General features: G+C 53.0%; 2 protein-coding genes and 1 long non-coding RNA gene across 5 annotated transcripts in view; 1 reads left to right on the top strand and 2 right to left on the bottom strand.

Moving 5' to 3' along the window:
* Window positions 1–131: 131 nt before the first annotated feature.
* Window positions 132–14,476, bottom strand: MFSD4A (major facilitator superfamily domain containing 4A). Its single transcript, XM_417964.8, has 10 exons — window positions 14,170–14,476; window positions 10,386–10,584; window positions 10,071–10,310; window positions 7,353–7,521; window positions 5,658–5,773; window positions 4,486–4,659; window positions 2,845–2,992; window positions 2,163–2,233; window positions 1,835–1,955; window positions 132–1,246 (listed from the first exon to the last, which is right to left on the bottom strand). The coding sequence occupies exons 1-10, from the start codon at window positions 14,397–14,399 to the stop codon at window positions 1,182–1,184; spliced, it is 1,533 nt and encodes a 510-aa protein (XP_417964.4). The 5' UTR covers window positions 14,400–14,476; the 3' UTR covers window positions 132–1,181.
* LOC121107621 lies at window positions 1,226–18,139 on the top strand. Its single transcript, XR_005841894.1, has 3 exons — window positions 1,226–1,361; window positions 2,858–3,046; window positions 4,526–18,139. It is a non-coding gene; the product is annotated as an uncharacterized LOC121107621 (long non-coding RNA).
* Window positions 17,575–20,606, bottom strand: part of CDK18 (cyclin dependent kinase 18) — a 25,006-nt gene continuing 21,974 nt past the window's right edge. For all 3 annotated transcript variants that reach the window (XM_015299082.4, XM_046904256.1, XM_001234977.7), the window contains exon 16: window positions 17,575–20,601. In XM_015299082.4, the coding sequence (XP_015154568.1) occupies window positions 20,567–20,601 (35 nt within the window). In that variant the 3' untranslated portion in view covers window positions 17,575–20,566. The remainder of the gene's footprint in view (window positions 20,602–20,606) is intronic.

The raw sequence follows: 20,606 nt of genomic DNA, 5'->3' as shown, positions 1-20,606 counted from the left end.
CAGAAATTCTAAGAAAGGTTTACCAGCTGATAGATTCAGTCTAAATGTGAGAGCAGAACTGTTGGAGGTAGTAGCAGATAGTCCTGGCCCCAGAGGGCTTCAGTTGCCTGAGTCCAGTCATGCTGAGAATCTAGCAATCAATAAATCACCTTTAATTAAACACAGCTTTATATACACACGTACATATGTACATCCACATTACAGCAGTTAAAGCAAAAAAGTACATGTCCAATCACTCACTGAAGAAATAGATGCATGTAGCTTTACATTCTCCTAAAGCCAGTCCTTTCTTCATTGCTTGTAATAGGCCATGCATGGGGGTATAAGAGTACCTTACAGAAGGCACCTTTTATAACAAGTATTGCACAGATTAAGCAGCTGGAGTCTGGCTCCCAAATACCTCTGTTTAAGCTTCAACTGGAAGCTAGAAATAAAACTGCTCTAAAAGACACTGCAACTGTAGCAGCTAAAATAGTGACTTAAAGCAAAACAAAACATCACAACTCATTCTTGACTCTAAAAAACAAAAATAAAAGCTAATGATTTTAATAATCAAGAGGCCCCAGCATGCTGAATAAGACACTGTCTTAGTGAATGTGTCTGGTACTGTGTATTATATAAGAATCAACTGTGCAAATATAGATAGATCCTGCTACCACTGTGCACTTGGTGGGTTCTACCAATGGCATAATTTTTCTGGAAGTATTCATGGTGATTGCATATACTCCCGTGTTGCACCAAGAAGGAATTAAAAGCCAGTATTGTGCTGTATGTTTTTAAGGCCTCCTGTACTTTACAGACCAGAAGAAAAGCCTGTTGAGTTCAGTGACTTAAGCCAAGAGATTGCCAAAGTCCTACATCTGGAACAAATAGACCTTCTTTGTTCCCACCCTCCATCCTGGATTTGTGTGAAAGCTCATTTGCAGGAGTTCAACACCATCCCTGCCATATTCATAGCCTTTTGGGTATAGGGTCATTCTGATGTTTACAGTCTTTTTGGTCCACGTGTGCTGAGCTTGCCGTGTTGCTCTAGGATGTCTTCTTGATTCTGACTTACCCAATCTAGTGTGCTTTTGATTGTAGAAAACTTGCATGATTTAGTCATTAAGTGCGAAATCATCCTTAATAGTACTGCTTAATTGTGTGCTGTTTTATTGCTCTTCCAGGGCACGGCCACTTCTTCAGCGCTGATACTGTCCGGTATCATCCATTACTGCTGGTTTGTCAGGTGAGACAGCATCCATATCTGCAAAATGGACATGAGGTACTTCACCTGGAAGTGCCAGCTCTATCATCCATCCCATCCCACTTGTTTTGCTTTGCTGATCGTGGAAGAAAGGCCTCAATTTCCAGTAACCTGGGTAAGCTATTTGCCTGTCATGCAGTGCTCCTTTTGTAAAAGGTGCTTAAAGAGGGATTAGAGTGCATGTAGACTGATAAAGCAGGTGAGAGAAATCTCTTAGTGAGGCTTTTCTCAAGAGCCTGTGACAGCTCCCTTTGGATGGCAGGCAGGAAACAGCCCTGTGCAGTCTGTCCTATGCAGTACCGTAGTGGTGGTAGCACAGTTAGTATCCTATTTGGTTTGTAGCTCCTCTGTGATATCCACAGATCATTCCTTTTTTCCCTTGCGCCTCCAACAGCAAAGAAAGCAAACCCTGAGCTGTGGCTGCCAAGGCTTTGTGGGCAAGTCAAAGCAGGAAGAGGGGACAGGAAGCAGCAGTAAAATAAACATTTCCTTTCATTTTGCTGAAGTGCTGCACCCTGGTTATGCATTGATGCATATGCCATTCTTCCTCTCATTATAAAGCAGGGCTGAGTGCTGGTGCTTTCTTACCTGATGAGGGCTTGGGGTACATCCTGTGGAAAAACAGGAGGAAAGCATAGAAGGTAAAGGCCAAGCCTCCAAAGATCATCCCACAGACCAGGAAACTGTAGCTGCCCTGATCATGTATAATCTGCAATTGGAGAGAAAAGAAAAAGCAGCAGACATGTCATCGTAGCATTTGAATACCTAATTGGCATTTGGTGAGAGCTTTACTTTTTGATAGCTCAAGGGTAAGCCAGTGCTTTTGCCAGCAGTTGCCTAAAACCTGGACTAGGATTTCTAGTGAAGTAGAGGCAGGTTTTGGCACTCCTCACCTTCTCCCTTTGCTCACACTTACCGATCCCACCAGCAGCTGTAGTACCATCTCTCCAATGCCAGCTCCTGTCACTAACACAGTTGTGGCACAGCCTGAAAAGAAACAGCCCAAGTGACAGTGACAGCCAGCAGGACCAGCCTGTAGCCACTTTAAGTCGCTTTTTCACAGACCTCTCTGGATGAGACAGGGAAATACTCGGTGGAAGTTTCCATCTAATGGTGAGACTGACTCTAACTTGACAAAAAGCACCTGTTCTGTCACTTGGCCCCATCAGCAGAGGTGCCGTTGCTTCTTGCTGAAAAGATTTTCATTCTTCTGTATCGCTATCCAAGGCTGAGGTTGGCAGAGACCTCCTGTAGGAGCTGGCCAAACTCTGGGATTTTCAGTTCACTGATAACCTGGATGATGATTTCAGAACTGACATTCTTGTCTGAGAGCCCCGAAGCTGCAGGAAACTAAGAAGCAGCAGTCTGGATTGCTGCCTGTGGAAGCTATTAGTGCAGCAAATCTGGGATTTGTGCAGTCTGCTTTTCCAACTACAAGCTTGAATGAAGATTGTATTCAAAAGCAGACCTGTCTTCCAATCCTCCTAAGCATCCCTAAAGCAGGAGGGGGACTTGCTGGGTGTCACAGTACCTGAGCTCTAGGCTTGAACGCCTGCCTGCTTTCAGAGTCTGCCAGGTGTGCTCAGATCCCCACTCACCTTTGTACTGCAGGATGTCCTCTGTGTAGGCAAGCATGCTGGGGAAAGTGCTACTGAGAAACAGACCCAAAGATGCTGTCCCCACAAACAAGAAGACAACGCTGGAGGAGAAAATCAGGAGCAGGAGGAAAGTTATCAGGACTCCAACCTGCAAGCAACAAGCACAGAGTCAGCAGGAGGGCAAATGCTGAATTACAATAAAGTAAGTATTATGGAGGCAGCAGTCTCAATCATTAACAAGTCTTACTCGACAGGCTGAAGAGTTCAGTCACTCCGTAACTGCTCACACCCCTCCTCTCACAAGCAGAGTAAAGCCAAAGTGCCAAAGGCATTAAAACAAACCTGCCCTCACTTCTGTCGTGCTGCAGTATACAATAAGAGCAAGTACGCCCCAGCTGTGCTGGTAACTATGGCACAGGGAGGCAGCAGAGGGAGCTCTTCTGTACCAACTTAAGGTATCTTTCTTAAATATTCAGGCCCTGGTGATGGGTGTTTGCATATATACAGGAGCAATTTGGATTGCAAAGAAATTGAATTCAGACTGAATTTGCTATAATGATGGAATGACTGCCAAGAGCTGCTCCGTCTGACTACATACAGCAGTACCAACTAGCAAGCACTGCATGAAAATGTGTGTTTTTGTCCTTGGGTGATATTATTGCCTTTAAAAGGAAGTGAGGAGACTTCCGTTAAGGGTTGGAGGCTCCTCCCTTCTCTCCCCAAATAGCAGTTGCTAAAATCTCTTATGCTCAGTTTTGAGAGGGCAGTCAAACAGCTCAGAAAGTGATAAAGCCAGTTGAGGTGATGCTTATGCCACATAGCTGAAGTAGAGCTGATGGGGCTGAGCTTTCCCTGCTCCCATGTCACTACACTAGTGACTACGTTCTGAAACAGGAGGCTATTTTACTCATCTTAAGAATAAGGGCAGATCATTTTGCTGTAGCTGTTGCTATATAGATTTGGTTTACAAAGTGACCAGCCATAAGGTGCCAAGCAGGGTTCCTCATCTGTCAGCAACAGATATTAGCATAAGGCTTCAGAAGGTCCCAGTGTGCATTGTCACCACGCTGTTTTGTCTGTTAACAGTAAAATCTGCTAGCAGAATAAATAACTTCTGGTTTAAATAAGTTGTAAATGAACTGCCATCCCTTCATGATGGGGAAATGGGACCAGTTCCCTCCCTGCTGTCTGTCATATCCTTCTGTGCATCCCTCATATACCCTCTCAGGGTTCCATCCCCTTTCTTCAGGTGAATATGTGTTATTAATTTAAGCAAGCAAACATCACATTGACTCGTTTGACAACCACTAAAGTCTAAGCAGAGAACTTCCAAGCTAGCTGCCTTCCTTTCCCCACAGCTGACACAGGCATTGATTTCCCTGTGGATGCCAGAGAAGATGATGTGAAAATAAATGAAGTTGGCAGATGGTTTACTAGCTGCTTTCAGAAAACCCGAGCTCAGAAAAGCACCACAACCACACTGCAGGTGTTAGCTGCCTCCTGCATGTCAGTCACGATCACATAGAGACGGTGGTGCAGCTCACCCTGACGGTGTGCTTGTCACACCGCCTGGTGCAAAGCTACCCCAGGTATGGCATCAGAACTAGACAGCAAGCAGGAGGAAGGTAGGAATAGCATTACCACGTTGATGAAGACCATGGTTGCTGGTTTCATTCGGTAGGACACGGGGATGGAGATGAGCCTGCCCAGCGTGATGAATCCCCAGAAGAGGCTGGGCAGGTAGCCAGCCACCTTGTGTACTACAGAGAGAGGCTCTTCCACGGCGTAGCTGTAAATGAAGCCTGAGTACTCTCCCTGTGGGGAAAAACAGAACAGCACGTCATGGTGATGTGATGATTTCCAGGCTTTGCAGCGTTAACTTCAACCTGTCCTTAAGTATTGATAATGCAGTACTGCAGGAGAGCCCACCTATGGATTTGCTACTGAACCTCAATGACCCTTATTCCCAAGAGTTTGCAGCTGGGGACAGAAGTAGAACACAGGACTGAGACACTCCTAAAAGGGCACCACTGGACAGCTGCACTAGGTAAAATGCGTGCTAAGCTCTTACCCATAGAGATGCTCTCTTCCCTTAAGACTGTCTCGGAACTGCATACTCTGAGCACATCTCACAGTGAGAACTCAGTCATCCTTGAAGATGGAAGCCCTAGAGAGGTTCTGTCTCTGACAGCTGCTCGGTGTAACCCCACTCATCTTCCCAGATCCTGTTTAAGGCCTTAATGAGACTCAGCAGTATTTTGCCACGAGTATACTGAGACAAAAAGCTGTTTGAAGGAGCAGCAGCCAAATGAGCCCTCCTCATCTGGACAAGCGCTATGAGCCCCATGTGACTGCCCTGCTGGAGGATGTGCTGTCATGCCACTACAGATAGACTGCACGCATGCTTTCCTCTTGGATATTGTGGACCCAGCAAGCAAAGAACCTCTGTTTCTTATGACATGAAGATGTTTTTACATCCTGGCTAAAGTGAGAAGAGACTTCCACTGCCTGCAAGGACACCATCACAACTCCAGCTCCACACTGGCTAGGAGAGCAGCAGTAGCCATCTAGCTGCAACAGCACAGAGCCTAGGAGAAGGCACACAACCCTGCCAAGAAGCAGGGAACGTGTCAGCCAGAGCCATCAGCTTTTAATGAGCTACCTGGGGAACCTGACTGCTGCACCATCAGGTCCAGCCCACTGCACACAGGGGACACATGGGTGTCTCTGGGTATGGGCTGTTGCAAGTGATTTGGGAGGAGGAAAGCCGTAGAGCTTTGCTCAGACAAGATCCTTCTATCGGCTGAACTCACCACAATCCCATCAGTCATGAAGAGAACAAGAGCCCCAGTGATGTGGACTGCGAAGTAGGTGTAAGAAGCCCCTCTGAAGTTTTTGCTTTGGCAGCAGCTAAATAAGTCATCATGACCTGGTGAAAAACAATGCAAAGCAAACTTAGCTGGAACGTCCCCCTGGGGCTGGGTAGTTGCCAGCCCGCAATGGGGATTTGTTTTGTGCTCAGCTGCAGGACAGAGATTCATAGGGACTGTGAACAACATGCAGTGCTGCTAACCTCTGCCAGCACAGTGTCTTTTATTGTTAACCTACCTAAACCTTCAGAAGGGATACGGCTATGTTCGTAGGCTGACTGTCTCAGACTGGAATCCCAGCTCTCCAGGATGTTTGCTCACAAAAGCTGCTTATGCTTCCCTTCCCATTCAGCAGCAGCTCCACATTGCTGCTCCCGTTCTTGAAAGAAATAAACCCATTCAGCCCCAGCACTCATCCTCAGAGCTCCTCATACACGGTACAACCACACCGGAGCCCTGCCATCACATTTCTCAGCTAAAAGGTCCTGAACCAAACAAGCCAACTCTGGGAAAGAGGATGATAGACCCACAGCCTGCTGTCACCTCCTCTGACAACCACTGACAACATAAGTCTATCCAAGCCAGCTGGGAGTCAGCACCCCAGTGTGCCCAACTGTCCCATCCTCAGGCTCACACCGCACTGCCGATTATTCCTGCACTGGCAAAGAGGAAATCCTCACCACTTCTATGAGGAAAGGAGGGATTTTTGCCAGCATAGAAACATCTGTCAAAGATCACAGTAGTCAGCCATGCAGCCGTCCTGCTTCTCTAAGGATTGCTCTCAAATGCATTTAAGAAAAGGATGGAGGTGAGAAGAATGTGAAGCTCCAATGGGTTGTATGAGAAGGGGCAGCTGGGTTGAGGAAAGGCACACGTAATGTCTCAGCTAAGGGGAGTGCTGTTAGATGAACACAACCCTACTAGACACCAGAGAACCCACACCTTTAGGCGCATTCCTTGCAGCACCTCAGCACATCTCCAGCTGCCTCCACTTCTTTCCAGCACTCCCTAAAATTGTACTGGTGGGGTAAAGCTGCCACTCCTGCAACAGTGCTCATCTCACAACAAGATGTGATTGCTTCAGAGGTTCACTGTGTAGCTGGAGGATTTGCTTGGATAACATTTCTCTTGGGCAGCAGAGAACAACACGACGCTGGCTGTAGTCACCAGTTCAGACTATGGCTGGTGCTTAACTTTGTCTCAAACAAAAGCACTGTCCTTACACCTCTCAGATTCACACCAATCAGCATTCTGCAGCAATCACTGCCTTCACATGGAGCAGACAGAGGAGCCAGCTCTAAACCTGACCTGAAACCAGGAGGAAATAGAGGGGCAGAGCTTTCACGTGCGCCTGCATGACCTGGGAGTGTGGGTTTAATTTCAGGGCAGCTCACAGGAAAGCAGCCTGGAAACCCTGCAGCCCCATCGGATCTGAGGGCAATTGGGCACCAAACCGATGGGACCATTTGGCCACTTTTGGATCACATTCATCTATGTTTTGGAAAGTTTTCTCCTTAGACAATAGCAATTAAGCTCACTTGTTAAACACCATGGAGACATTCAGAAAGAAGGCTTTTTCTCCCTCGGCTCATCCCTTCCCCGTTCCCCAGAGCCATAAGAGAAGTGCTTGCAGCTCACCTCCTGCAGCGTGGGCTCTGTGCACAGAGGTGGACAGGTCGTCCTTCTCCACAGGACGTGCTTCCATCGCCAGCTCATCTGCTGACAGCAGTGGGTGGCTGCTGCTGTTGAAGCACGGCACCATGCGCTCCTTGTAGAGCAGGAAGAACACCGCGATGGGCACCGGCAGCTGGGGAGGAGCAGAGAGGGGCAGGTAAAGGCAATGCACAGCTCATACAAACTGCAGTTCCTCATTCACAAGGGCATTTCGGGGAGCCCAACCCATCCCCACTAAGTACGTCCCTCAATGCCACATCTATGTGTTCCTTGGACACCTCTGGGGGTGGTGGAGTCGCCATCCAGCTCCACCAACGCACATCTGCCTCCACCCAGAGAATAAGCAAATAGTTTTTGCCCATGGAGAGCAGAGTGATATGAATGAGAGGCCTTGGGCTGAAACTGTGGGGAGCAAGCAAGCTGCTCCAAGCCCTGCTTTGCCCATCTCCAGCCATTAGCAGGGGTTGCTCAGCATCTCATGAGAGATGAGCTCCTGGTTCCCAGGCCAACGACTGCAGCCGGACAGCTGCAAACAGCCCCTCAGCCCAGCCTATGCTGCAGGACCTGGGATGCAGGCACCCGCTAATCCACAGCTGTGTGACATCCAGTACTGCATGTCCCCACCTAGGGACAAAACACAGGGACAGTGAGCTCAGACCTGCCCTTGGGGCCCCCTGCGCACACCCCGACTTGGTGGTGCCTGCAAACCCAGCGGGACTGCTCTTTTTTAGGGGAATGAAAATAGAGGGAAGTAAATGAAAAGCTGGGTCTGCCCCTGAGCAGCCTCCTCCTCCCTGCAACTGAGTGGTGTTTATTCTGCAACAAATGGGGAGAAAGCCAGGAAATCCTAAGTGACAGCTCACTCTCCAGCCGCCCAGCTCTTGTTTTCTCCATGTCTGTGAACAAGTGTGAGCTCGAGCTCCAAATTTCCTGCTTTTTGTTGGCTTGTGGCATTATTTAAATGTATGGAGAATTCCCCCCACACCCGCCTCTCTTGCCTGAATTCATTTATGAGGACTTCATTGTTCTGGGAACAATGGGAATAGGAACAGTGAGTTCGGTCCCATGGAAGAAAAATGCATTTGCTTGATAGTTCTAATCCTTCCGGAGGTCAGGAGCAGATTTTATTCTTCTAAATTGCAAATTTTGCAAAATAAAGAAACCTCACAAAGAAAAGAAAAACGAACCAGAGGGACTGGCCATAAAGATAACAGCTCCAGGCACTCCAGGAGCACTTAACACCTGCACGGAGGGCACGGTGCTGGGATCCCCAGTTCCCAATGGGACCGTGCATGCATCCCATCTCTAAAGCAAGCTGCTCCCTTTCCCTGTATCCGGATGATATCTCAAAGCTGGTGGTGCACAAAAGCCCAGACCCTACAGGGCTGGTCACTGATAGCTCTCAGCTCTGGCTCTCTCTGGTATTAGATTCCCAAAAGCTGTGACCCTGTGGCACAGCCTGGCCATAAACCCAGGCTGTACACAGGGACAGGGTGTCCTGGGAAGCACTTCGCTTGTTACACGGGCAGTTGGAGAGGAACAAACAGAGCTGAATGCCGACACACTGCATGGGCACGCATCACCCAGCACTGGGACAGCCCACATTGCAGGCACAGCTGCCCCATCCCAACCCTTCTACTCCCAGCAGGTGCTCCGGGAGCCAAAGGAGCCATCACCCCCGCCCCTTGCAGGTATTAATCATTATAAGCTCAATGATCTCTTGCATTGTGCGGCTCAGTGTGGGAACACCTCCAGCATCCCAGTTCCCATTTCAGATCCCAGCATCGCTCCCTGTGGTGCTCCCAGCACCAACCCCAGCACAGCACCCCCCCAGGACAGACACCTTCTGGACAAGCACAGCCCTACAGAGGAACACTGCCCTGATTTCCAGCCCCCTTTGGATGAGGACATTTCCGTTCTATGGGAAACCATATTTTAAAGTGTAGTTTTTGTTCCAAATCTGGATAAAAAGCCCCAAATTTTCCTCCCAGCCAAATTTTTTTCATTCCGAGACTCATCCAAGCACTTCATCTGATAACTACAGCAAAAACATTTTGCTTCAATAGCACCGAAACGGAGTATTGTCATCTTTACCCTCTGCACCGATGCCAAAGTCAAATTGAGACATTTTGACTTGAAACAAAGCAAGGAATGGAAATGAATCATTACAGCCATCCCGTCAGGATACACACAGCGCTGTGAGAACGGGTGTGGAGCTGTGGCTTTGGCCATCTAAACAGGAATAACACAGTTGCTGGTCCTGGTTTCCATTCCTACAGCTCGCTCATCCCATCCACTCCCCTGGGGTGTCAGCACCGAGTGCTGCGTCCTTTCCATGCTGCACATGGTCACATTCAAAACAGATAGTAAATGCTGCCTTCAAAACTCAATTATCTTGCTCAAGACAGACTGGCAAAGTAGGCAATGCCGGGGTGTAATTAAAAGCACATTTCCCACGGCACGCACAGTGTCAGAGGTAACTAAAGCTGCTGCTGGGTAGGGAGCATCCTTCCCTGCATTGCACAGAGTCACTGCCCAGCAGTTCTGGTGCCTCTTCCTCTCCTATCAGCAGCTGCCGTGCACACAGCCCTGCTGGGCGCTCTGCTTGGGTTTCTAATCTGTCCTCACGCCTCCTTCATCACTGCCAACGACATCCCAAACACCCAGATCCCGTCCACTTACATTGATGAGGGCCATGATCCAGAAGGCGTAGGAGACGCGTGTGACCACCATGCCCTTCATGGGCAGGTCGTAGTGGGACAGGTTGCCCGGGTGGTGCGGCACCAGGGACTTGCGGATGTGGGGCAGGTTGCTGGAGGCATTGGCCGTGCTGTTGGACAGGATGCAGTTGGTGTCAGAGAGGAAGGGGTCGGCTATCAGGGGGCTCAGCAGCGCTCCGAAGCCCACGAAGAAATGCAGAGCCTGTGGGACGAGGCAGGGCTGTGGTCACGGAGGAGGAGGAAGCACAGCCGGGGTGGTCATGGGCTCTGTGCTCACCTGCAGGAAGATGGCAGAGTCCTTCTGGTAGATCTTCACCAGCTGCATGTTGGAGATGGTGTCGATGCAGCCCATGGCCAGGCCTGCCACGGCCATGACCACAGCCAGCACCACCACATTGTGGCACAGTGGGATGATGGCAAAGACCAGGGAGATGGCCAGGGATGAGGCGAAGAGCGCAAAGAGTGACTGAGCCAACCTGGAGCAGGAAGGGGGAAGAAAAAAGAATTACCCCCGTGAGAGCCACGTCTGCACCACAGCACTGCATTGTGTTCTCAGCCCCAGGCCAGCTGGTGGCACAGGTATCAGCAGGACGTGTCCATGGGCTGTATCTCCTGCTAACGCTGCTCCAGCATGTGCTCTTCTGATGCTGCACTTGGGATGCTGAGCACCTTGCTCCCTTTCCGTGCATCCTCATCCAGCCACCACCACCCCACAGCACGGCCATCTCCTGCCTCAAAGAGCTGCCCCTTCCAGCCAGTTTTCAAGGAGAAGAGGAACCATCTCTAGAAACCCATTCTGCACATTCCAAGGCAGAAGAGGGATGAGGACCTCCCCTTGTTACCTGCACGGATCTGCATTCTCCCTCCATGCCCTGCTCTGTGCTCTGCTCGGGCAGCATCTGCATCCTGCAGAACAGAGCCCAGGTTGGCACTGTGCTGCACTGGAGCTGCCAAGTGGGAAGGCAGGAAGGAAGGAAGGAAGGAAACGGGGAGCAGACAGCTGAGTGCTGGAACCACTGAGGCCAGCAGAAAGATGGGACTTCAGAGTCACAGCACTGAGTAAATAGCAGAGGCACCTCCCAGCCTGAGAGGAGCCCGGGGCGATGACCAACAGCTCACAGAAATGAGGTGTAATTAGCAGCTAGGGGAACACATGGGCATAGGACCAGCAAGCGGAACGCCCACAGAGGCAGAAGTGATGGGCAGCAGGATGGCTCAGCCCCAGGCACACCACTGTCCTTCTGCACAGCCCTCCTTCATCCCAAACCCACAGCAGTCTGACCTCCCACATCCTGCCTGTGGCTTGTGCTGTGCTTCAGCAGCATGGGAAGGAACAGCATGAGGGCAGCTGCCCCTTGTCAGCTGGTGGCACGAGGTGCTCACAGCCTCCATCCTGCAGGAGCCCATGGTTTGCAGAGCCCTAAATGCTGACCTCCCCGTGACAGCACCCAGTGATCCCACATGGGGATTTGCAGTGAGGGAGTGAGATGCATGTGGGGAAAGCAGTGAGCACATGAGAGGGAAGCAGCCTTGAGCCTGCAGGGAGGCTGGGAGTGATGGAGCAGTGTGCACCGAGACATCCGTGAGACACCTCTTCTCTTCTGCAGGCCCAGCACTGCTGGTGCCACACTCATTACCGGAGTTAAATATTAATTGCAAATAATGCGATGTCCTCATAAAGCACTGAATAGCTCACTTTGACGTTCCCAAAGTGCAAAAACTGCCTGCAGCTGTATGACATTCATCACACACTCACACCCCCAGACAGTGGTGTGCAGCCTGGGGGGCACCCAGCACTGCCTTTGGGTGTGCTGAAGGGTCATACCTTCCCCCAACATAGCATCCAGATGCTCTCGAGGGCACTGCTCAGCCCTGCACAGCAGCTGGGGGTATCTGCAGATGTTTCCCCTTGGGAAGCATCCTCAAAGGAGACACCCCAGGACTTCAGAGCGGCTCCGAACCCCACATCCCAATGGTGTGAAACTGATGTGCCCCTCCAAAAGGCATCCAGATGTAGTGCCATGATGCAGCACTCAGCACCTCCCCCTCCCTGTGTCCCCAGCAGAGCTCCCTGCCAGCAGCCACCTCCTGTCCCAGGCGCTCAGGTGTGAAACAAGGCCAGTAGCATCACAAAAGCTCCTTTGATTTTCAGCACAAATACTGATTGTGAAAAGGATCCTTCTGCTTTTTTGGTTCCTGGAGCGCTCAGCACACCTGGCTGCATCGCAACCCAAGAGAGGATCCACACGTGACACCCAGAGGTCCAGGCTGACCTCCATAAGATGCAGTGCTGCACTATATCAGTGCCAGCAAACTCTCCTTCTCCCCCCCACGCAGTACACGTAACCCCCAGCTCACTGCTCCTGCAGCACCCTCCAACTTGAAGGATGGTTTTCCAGACCTCAGGAAGCATATTCTACATCCCTCAAGAAGACAAATGACCATCAGGTTAATTCCACTTCTGCAAAAGCCATAATTAAAAACCCAGAGCCCTAAGAGGATGAGGGGAGGGCTGGGGGGTGCCATCTCACACCCCTCCTGCTCCAGCTGTGCTGTGCCTTTGGGCAGAGCCTGGGCAGGGCTCCAGCACAGGACAGCCTCCCCCCAAGCCCTCTGCTCTCCTGTTAATGCCAATAGGATGAGCTCAGGCTGTTCTGACATCGGGAGCAAAAGCAAAAATGCAAGAGGACACAAAAATGCAGCTTCAGGATGGGGAAAAAGCAAACTGAGGCACAAGCAGTCTGGTGCTTCTGTCACGAGTGCACGTGGCACAGTAGCGTGGAGGGAGCACAACTTCACAATGCAAGCATAACATCCATCCAAATGGAAAAGGTAAAGGCAAGGAATGCAAGAGGGGATGCAGGTGCACGGAGCTCACGCCTGGATTTTGCAGTGCTTCGGGATGGGTTCACCTGAGGTGTCAGCTCCCACTGTGAATTCCAAGTCCAGGCAGTGTTTTGAGCCCCAGACCCCATCCCCACTCACGCAAAGGAATGATTTCGCAGCACCACATGAAAAGCTGAATTCTGAGCCAGAGATGCAACTACAGCTGAGCAAACCCCGAGCACGAGTTTGCAGAGAGCAGAGCACGTTGTGAGCCTGAGCTGCACCGCGTGCATCGCAGCAGTGGGGGCTGCTCTGCCATCCCACCAGCAAAGCAGCTGCTGGGCACTGAGCACTGCAAGCACCAGCCGTGTTTTTGCACTGCTCATGGTGAGAAAGTTTCTTCTTTGAAAGCCAGCAGGAATTTTGGAGCTCATCCTGGCAACCAAAATGGACACTGAGTTGCAGAGGGATTCGGGCCATCGTTACGCTCTGAACTCGCAGTGCTGCAGGACTCCAACCCCACATTCAGCAGCTTCCCTGGGGCGAGGAGTGCTGGGACAGCTCATGAACTGGGACAACAGCTGTTGGTGCCCCAGTGCCACCTTCACCTACCAACACTTCCCACTCAGTTCCCTTCTCAATTCACGAGACAGGAGTTGAACGAAGCGTTTCCAAACGGGTGCCTTACAGAAGTGAAGCACTTATGCAAGATTCCTTTCCGTGCTTGTTAAATATATACGTGCGTGACGTATGGAGACGCACATGGAGGTGTGTTACACCACAGCCCAAACGATTACCAACAATGTAAATAATCAGCTGATTCGCCCTACAGCAAGGCTGTCCATCGCACCTCGCACCAAACGCAGTTGGCAGCCCTTAGGGCTGAGCCCTGGGCTCTCTAAAGACACCCCGGAGAGTGGGATCGGGGTGTGCTGTCCCAGTGACCCCCCACAGGCTCCCGAGCATCACCTCCCGACCCCCGGGGTTATCGAACCGGGTCACCGCAACGCCCTCGATCCACGGTTCGGAAAACATCCTCCAGGAAGTTCTCACTGCAACTTCGCTGTCCCCGTCCCGAGCTGCGGGGATCGCGTCGTTCCGTGCGGGTGGGCGCGGAGCCGCCCCGCAGCCCAATCCCTCCGTCCCGCATCTCCGCGCCCGTCTCAGCCCCACGGACCCGGGGGGGTGGGCAGCGCTGCCCCCCCTCCCTCCCCCCGGAGCAGAGCAGCCCTTACGTCCTCTTGAAGACCCCTCCGAGGCAGCTGCCGAGCAGGAGGCAGAACTGCTGCGAGAAGAAGACCCAGGTGATCTGCGAGAGCGAGCTCTGTGTCTGGCAGCGCAGGTCCAGCAGCGTGGGCCCCAGAAAGGCGATGCAGAGGCCGAAGCTGAAGAAGACGCTCCAATAGGTGAGGGTGGGCTGCAGGTTCCTCCGGAACCGGGCCGATACCCGCTCGTCCCACCACATCCTGGGCGGCGGCGCGGGGCGGCCCGCGGAGATGCGGCTCCCGCACCGCCCGGCCCCGCTGCCAGCCCGGCCCCGCCGCCGCCCCGCTCCCCGCTCCTCCTCCCCGGGCTGTGGCTCCGAAGCCCGCCGGCCGCTGACTCCGCCTCCGGGACCGGGGACCGCCGCCGCCTCCCGGGGACGGGCGGAGCCTTCCTCCGGCGGGCGGTGCGGTACGGAACGCACGGAGCCCACCCGGAGCCCCCCGAGACTTCAGCGCATCCCCGCGGGGGCAGAGAACCGTCCGAACCGCCACCCCCAGCATCACCTCCGGGTGGGGTGGAGCAGCATCGCACCCAGAGAGAGGTGGGCAGCTCCCACTGCGCTGTCCGAGCCTAGCTGCTCAGATTGCATCCAACGCAACAGAAAACAGAGCAGCCACCAAAGCCCTCACTCTGCTGCCTGAGCGCCGTGCCCGTAAATAAAGACAACCGCTCCAGACAAATGCAATTAAAGGTGTCTGAGCCCCTCCTGTGGATAGGAAGAGCTGTGAGATGGGCTGTGGGAGTGTGTGCATTTTGGAGTTGGAGCGGCTGATGCTTACGCAAAAGGTCTCCTCTAGAGGCTGAGATTATAAATATTTCACCTACTTTAGGGAAGGACTGCAATTTTTAGATCGCTCTTTCCAGGCAAAGTAGAATCGCTGGAGCTGAGCTGCGGGTATTGCTGCCCCAGTGCCACAACCCCACAGCTGTACTCAGCATCCCGTGACCCACATCTCAGGAATGCTGCTCCGGGTCACAGGTGCTCATTTCCACCTGGACATAGCTTAATGTTTAGCTAATCCAAATTGCATCCGAGTCCCAGTTCTGCCACCTCCATGGCATCCGCAGGTGACCTCCCAGGTAAGGAGGGCAGCTACTGAGCGTGGGCAGCACCACGGAGGAGGTGGGGGATGGAGCCCTGATTGTTGCTGGGCACCCACAGCTGAAACCAAGGAGCCACAGAGCAGCTCAGCTACGAGGGATGGAGCAGTGCTGTTAAGCGGTTCACCAATGGGGAAACTGAAGGCTCATGGGGCTGGAGGGGCCTGTGTGGAGCTTCTCAGTATTGAATGAGACGTTTAATGCATATCCTCAAGTTCTGTAGGAGAGCTTGGGAGTATTCTGGTTTTACAGCACGTAAAATGCCACCACCCTGAAATGACCACATCCCTCCTGCTGGCAGCAACCACTCTGATTTGGAGAGCTCTGTTTTCTTGCTTCCAGGTGGCAAACGAGGAAGCGAACCCTTTATGGACGGTCAGATGCACAGCATCTTCAGCAGAGATCAATTCCAGGGCACCAGATGGGCAGGAGACCCATGGTCTGCTCCTGCCTTCATTGCTGGCTCACCGTAACCCAACAGCATCAGCTCTTTGGGCTTTGTGTTGTGACAGAGCTGAGCAGTTCCCACACCTGGACAAAGCCACCGCACCCCAACCCCATGGCTATAGGGGTCAGCACAGCCCCATGGCAACCCCGACCCCCAGCCCCACTTTGCAGAGCAATGCCATAAAGGCCGGTGCACGGCTTCCAGGAATATCAACCCATTCCATCAGGGCTGACACAAACCATGCAAGATCTGCTTGCAAATAAAAAATGCAGCGTGGGTGGGTTTGTCAGCACAAGAACGCACAGATCCTTCCACAGATCCACAGAGGGAGCTCATAAAAATGCAAGCCGTGGGGCTCTGAGTGTGTGCGACCAGAATTAGCTTTGTGAAGAGGCACTTTGGGCTGTTTTCCAAACTGAAGCCAATGTTGTGCTTGCAATGAATCAAACACCCTCCTCGCTGCAAAGTGCAGAAGTGAATGAGTGAACCGCCGGAGCAGCAGCGTCTCCGAGCTGGTGCTGCTCAAAGGGATGTGAGTTTGAGGAACACCTTTTGCTTCCTATGTGCTCGCCCATCCTTCACATCAGATCAGCTGGTTCTGTTCAGCCAGTGGAGCGATTGCTACTTTGCCTTGGCTGGTTCTGCTCCGGTGTGATTGCTCCCGAAGGAAGGTTTTGCTCATCTTGGCTGCTGTGTTTGTGCTGCTTCTATGAGGACGCTCCGGGATGAAGCACTGCAGGGACACGAGGAGGTGCTCACCCCGTGCACAGCACAGCCAGCAGTGCCAACACGCAGTGCGAGGTGGAGCAGCTGGCACTGCTCTGAGGTCGGGCACTCTGCGGAGCTCTCAGTGCAGTGCAGACACGTGTCGGGGAGGAGGAAGCGCTGCGTGTTTTCCTACCCGCTGAAATCGCTCCACACACCCACTGCAGTCAGGCTGGGATCAGCAGGGCTTCCTCCTGCGCTGTGCCAACGCAGCACAGAGCCCTTCTGGGTCACACCTGGGAGCAGTGGGTTGCACTGAGAGCCCCAGGAGAGCTGCGGTGCAGCCGGAGAGGGCTCACACACAGCTGCAGGGCACGAGGGTGCCCTTCGGGATGAGTTGGTGCCATCCGGGCGCATCCGGCTGCGCCGTGCCCATGGGCGGAGGATGTGGCCGAGGCCGCCCGGCTGCATTCCCCGGCGCTATGGGATGAGGGAGGAGCAACCCCAGTGCTGCCCGGCCCTGCTGTGACTCAGGTGGATGGGTGCTGCTGTAGGGGCAGCCCAGGGACCACAGCCCCAAAGTCCCCCCTATGCTCCATGTCAGACCCTTCCCACATCTCCCCGGCAGCTGTTGCACCACAGAGCAGCGGTACCTACAGGGGACTGCCATGCCGAATAGCCTCAACCCCGGGGATTTTCAGGTGCCAAAGCAGTGGGGAACAGCACTCCCCCATCCATGCACTGGCATTGCCCTTGAGTCACTTTGCAGCCTTGGGCCGGGCACAGCTCTGCTCTTTTATCGGCCTGATTAACTTATGGCAATATTTGTTCAGGGCTTTAGGATCCACGTAAGGGACTGCAGAAACACATTCCCATTGTGCTCGAGCCCCTCCGGCGTTGGCTTTCAGCCTCTTGCAAAGGTCACAGGGAAGGAAACTCATTCCAGGTCAGAGCCTTCTACCAGACAGAAGAGAGCAAACTCACATCGCACACAAACACCCCACAACCAACACATCTCATTGCCCATATTGGCTGTGGAGCACTCACAGTAACAGAAGCACAGCCCCACAATGGTCTGTGCCACAGCTGACATACAACTGAATATAACACACACACATGGTTGATCGATGGGCACAGCCTTTTATTCCTATTTTTGCTTGTTTCGCACCTTTCCATTTATCCCAGAAAAAAAATCTCCCTTTCTCTCTCTCTCTCTCTATATATATATATACATATAAAAAAAAAATCATTGCTTATTTTTGGAGTAAACCTTTTGAAACCACTTCTTTTAAAACACAACCTCCGTCCATACAGTGGTGCAGCCATCAGCATTCTGCAAATGGAGCACAACAGGGGATGCTCACAGTGGGACCCTGAGCGCTCTGGGACACGTTTTCCTGCTGCAGGACATGGGGCTGAAGCTGTTCCTGTGCTGCACCCCACCTGTACTGCAGCAATGGGTGCTGCCCTCAATTCTGACCAAAGGGGAATACAAAACCACAGCAGGAGCGGTGCATGGACCGGAGCTGCTGAGGGCACAAAGCAATGCAGCCTTTCCCCAGAGTGCAGCCAGAATTGGTTGGAAAAAATAAAAAAATGCAAGAAAATAATGCCTGGAAGACAAAACAACAGCTCCCAATCCATGCTGGGTGCCACAAAATGGAAAAAAAAAAAAAAAAAAAGAATTCCAGAGAGCCACAGACATTTGCAGTGTTTTCATCAGCGCTCCTTTAAGCAGCTGGTGCTCCAGCACTGGGCAGAGCTGGGAGCTCACTGCGTGTCTCCATCCCCAGCACTGGGGGGCTGCAGTCCTCAGGAACCCATCTGGACCTCATACTCTTGCGGGATGCTGATTTGAATCCGTATGGAGCCTGCACCATGGTGGGATGCTGACCCGAACCCACACAGACCCCACACCCTCATGGGATGCTGACCCTGTGCAGGGGGGGGACTTTGCTGACCTCCCTCTCTTGGCATTGGGACACACAGCAGCAGTGCATACATCACAGCTTGCTCAATGGGGCACCAAATATTTATGCACTTTATCACCCTCCTGAATAGGAATCCAATACCCACGAAAGGCAGCAGAACAAAAGGGGTTATCTGAAACGCAGTCTGCTGGTCATGCACGGGGCAAATACATAATTGTGCCTCCACACAAAGATCTCCTGTCTTGGAGAAGGAAAGGCAAAGGCTGTGAAAGAGCAAACAGCAGCCAGCAGGCTTTTTGCCTTCCTTATCTGATTGCAGATAAAGCAGAGCTGTCTGTGTGCTCATGTTCCACGGGTCACCTTGCTGCACCCTGGAGATGTCTGCCCTATGGGGACACTGGTTCCCAATGGGGACATTGGCTCCCAAGGGCTCAGCCAAGCAGCAGTGAGCAGAGCCCCGTGCCCCACAGCTCTGCCCCGGTTCTCCCACTGAAGGATCAGCAAGGCTTCCTCTGCCCTGGCATGCTTTACGCCCAAGACAACCTTGGGGCACGGAGCTGGTAATGCCAGAATAGGTCATGCACGCCCTGGCGGGGCTTCCCAAGAGCAGGACTTGCCCAGATCCGTGCCCTTGGTGCCTTGGGAAGCACCACAGATCCCTATCATGCCCAGAAAAATCCCAGTGTAAACACCTTAATGAAAGGAAAGGTGACAACGTGAGCTCAGCACTTCCTTTTGTAAACCCCGCTGCTGAAAAGCCCCGTGCAGCCCAAGCAGGGTGCAGGGAACCAGGCCCAGCCCAGCCCTCACACCAGGGCGAAACGCGTCACTGGTGGCTGATGGCTCTTCATGCTCTTCCCTATCAAATGGAAACAATTAATGAACTATTCAGCCTGCTGTATGCTGGACATACCGAGAAGGGAACTGAGCAGGGATGGGCAAACCTCAAACAATGCAGACGTCTGGATGCTTGTCTAGGACAAACCCAACTTAACAGCTTTGGGCTGACGGGAGGAGCGCAGAGTGCGGTGCACTGAGTGCTGGAGAACCCTGGGCCCTCCTCCTTCCTCCTCCTGCTTTGCATTTGCAGAGGGAAAAGCAGAGCTCCAATTCCTCTCCATGGAGAAACAGCGGTGTGAGCAGAGTTAGCATCCCCTGAGCACTGCCTGTCCCGGGATGCCGGCAGGTTGGGACATCAGCACATCCTCCGTAGGGTGGGTTTGGCAGCGTCCAGCTAAAACGCCCCAGGAGCAGCCCTTGGCCAGCACAACGTGCCCCTCGGTCCTGCAGTGTGGGGCTGAGCCAGGGCTGCTTTGGTGTGGCATTGGCTACAAGTGGGGAGGCCTGGAGGATGGTTTGCTGTTCTCTGGGTCTAATTCTGGTCCCTGCAGCTGAGCTGGGGACGTTTGGCACCTCTCCCCCATCTTCCAGGTGGGGAATGCACTGCGGTGGGTGCGCAGCATTGGGGTGCGGTGATGCTGCAGGGCTCTGCTGGGCTGTAGGCTCCTGTGCACCGCTGGGAATCACTCTGGGAATCACATCCCATCCCTTGTGATGGCAGCAGAACTGGGGAATGCAATGGTGGCGAGCAGAGGGGATGCTGGGTGAGGCCGCTCTGCCCTCATCGGGATTCAGGTACCAACAGTGGGCAGAGATGAAGGCGTTACAGAGGCAGAAGCAATGGCACAGCTGGGAGGGCTGCCCCAGGGCTGGTGCTCCAGCAGCACATCCCTCCAGTGCCAGGCTGGGGGATGCCCAGCTCTCAGTGGGATGGGGCTGCACACAGGCTGTCTGAGCAGTGGGATGCTGCCTGCCTGGGCTGAATGCAATGCAGCCACAGCTCCTGCTTCACAGACCCCACCCCGTGCTCACACAGCCTCCCTGCACCCAGCTCAGCCCCACGGGCAGCGAGCAGCTCCCCGAGCGCAGGGCAGGACCCCACTCCCAGGAGGGATGCGCTGCACCTGCACAGGGGGTGGCAGCTGATGGAGACAACGTGAGAACGAGGGGGGGAGGGAAAGGCCACAGGTCCACTGCCACCAGCTGCTGGGGGATGTGGGGAGAGCCATCAGCTCCATCCTGCTGGGCTGAGCGGCGCGGTGGGGCGGATGGGAGCGCACCGCCGTCTCCTTCCTCAGTGCACTGATCTCCATGGTGACAAAGGGAACACGAGGTCCGGGTTTAAAATATACTCTGCCTCCTGTTCTTCCCTCGGGCTGAG

This window comes from Gallus gallus, chromosome 26, assembly GCF_016699485.2.
Source record: "Gallus gallus isolate bGalGal1 chromosome 26, bGalGal1.mat.broiler.GRCg7b, whole genome shotgun sequence".
Classification (NCBI taxonomy): Eukaryota; Metazoa; Chordata; class Aves; order Galliformes; family Phasianidae; genus Gallus; species Gallus gallus.
This window is presented reverse-complemented; position numbering and strand designations above follow the sequence as displayed.

Coding starts and splice junctions, on each gene's coding strand:
- MFSD4A (XM_417964.8), bottom strand. CDS start 14,399: ATGTGGTGGGACGAGCGGGTATCGGCCCGGTTCCGGAGGAACCTGCAG. Junction 10,585..14,169: donor GGAGGGGTCTTCAAGAGGAC/GTAAGGGCTGCT, acceptor TTCCTGCTCCAG/GTTGGCTCAGTCACTCTTTG. Junction 5,774..7,352: donor CAGAGCCCACGCTGCAGGAG/GTGAGCTGCAAG, acceptor GTTTTTCACCAG/GTCATGATGACTTATTTAGC.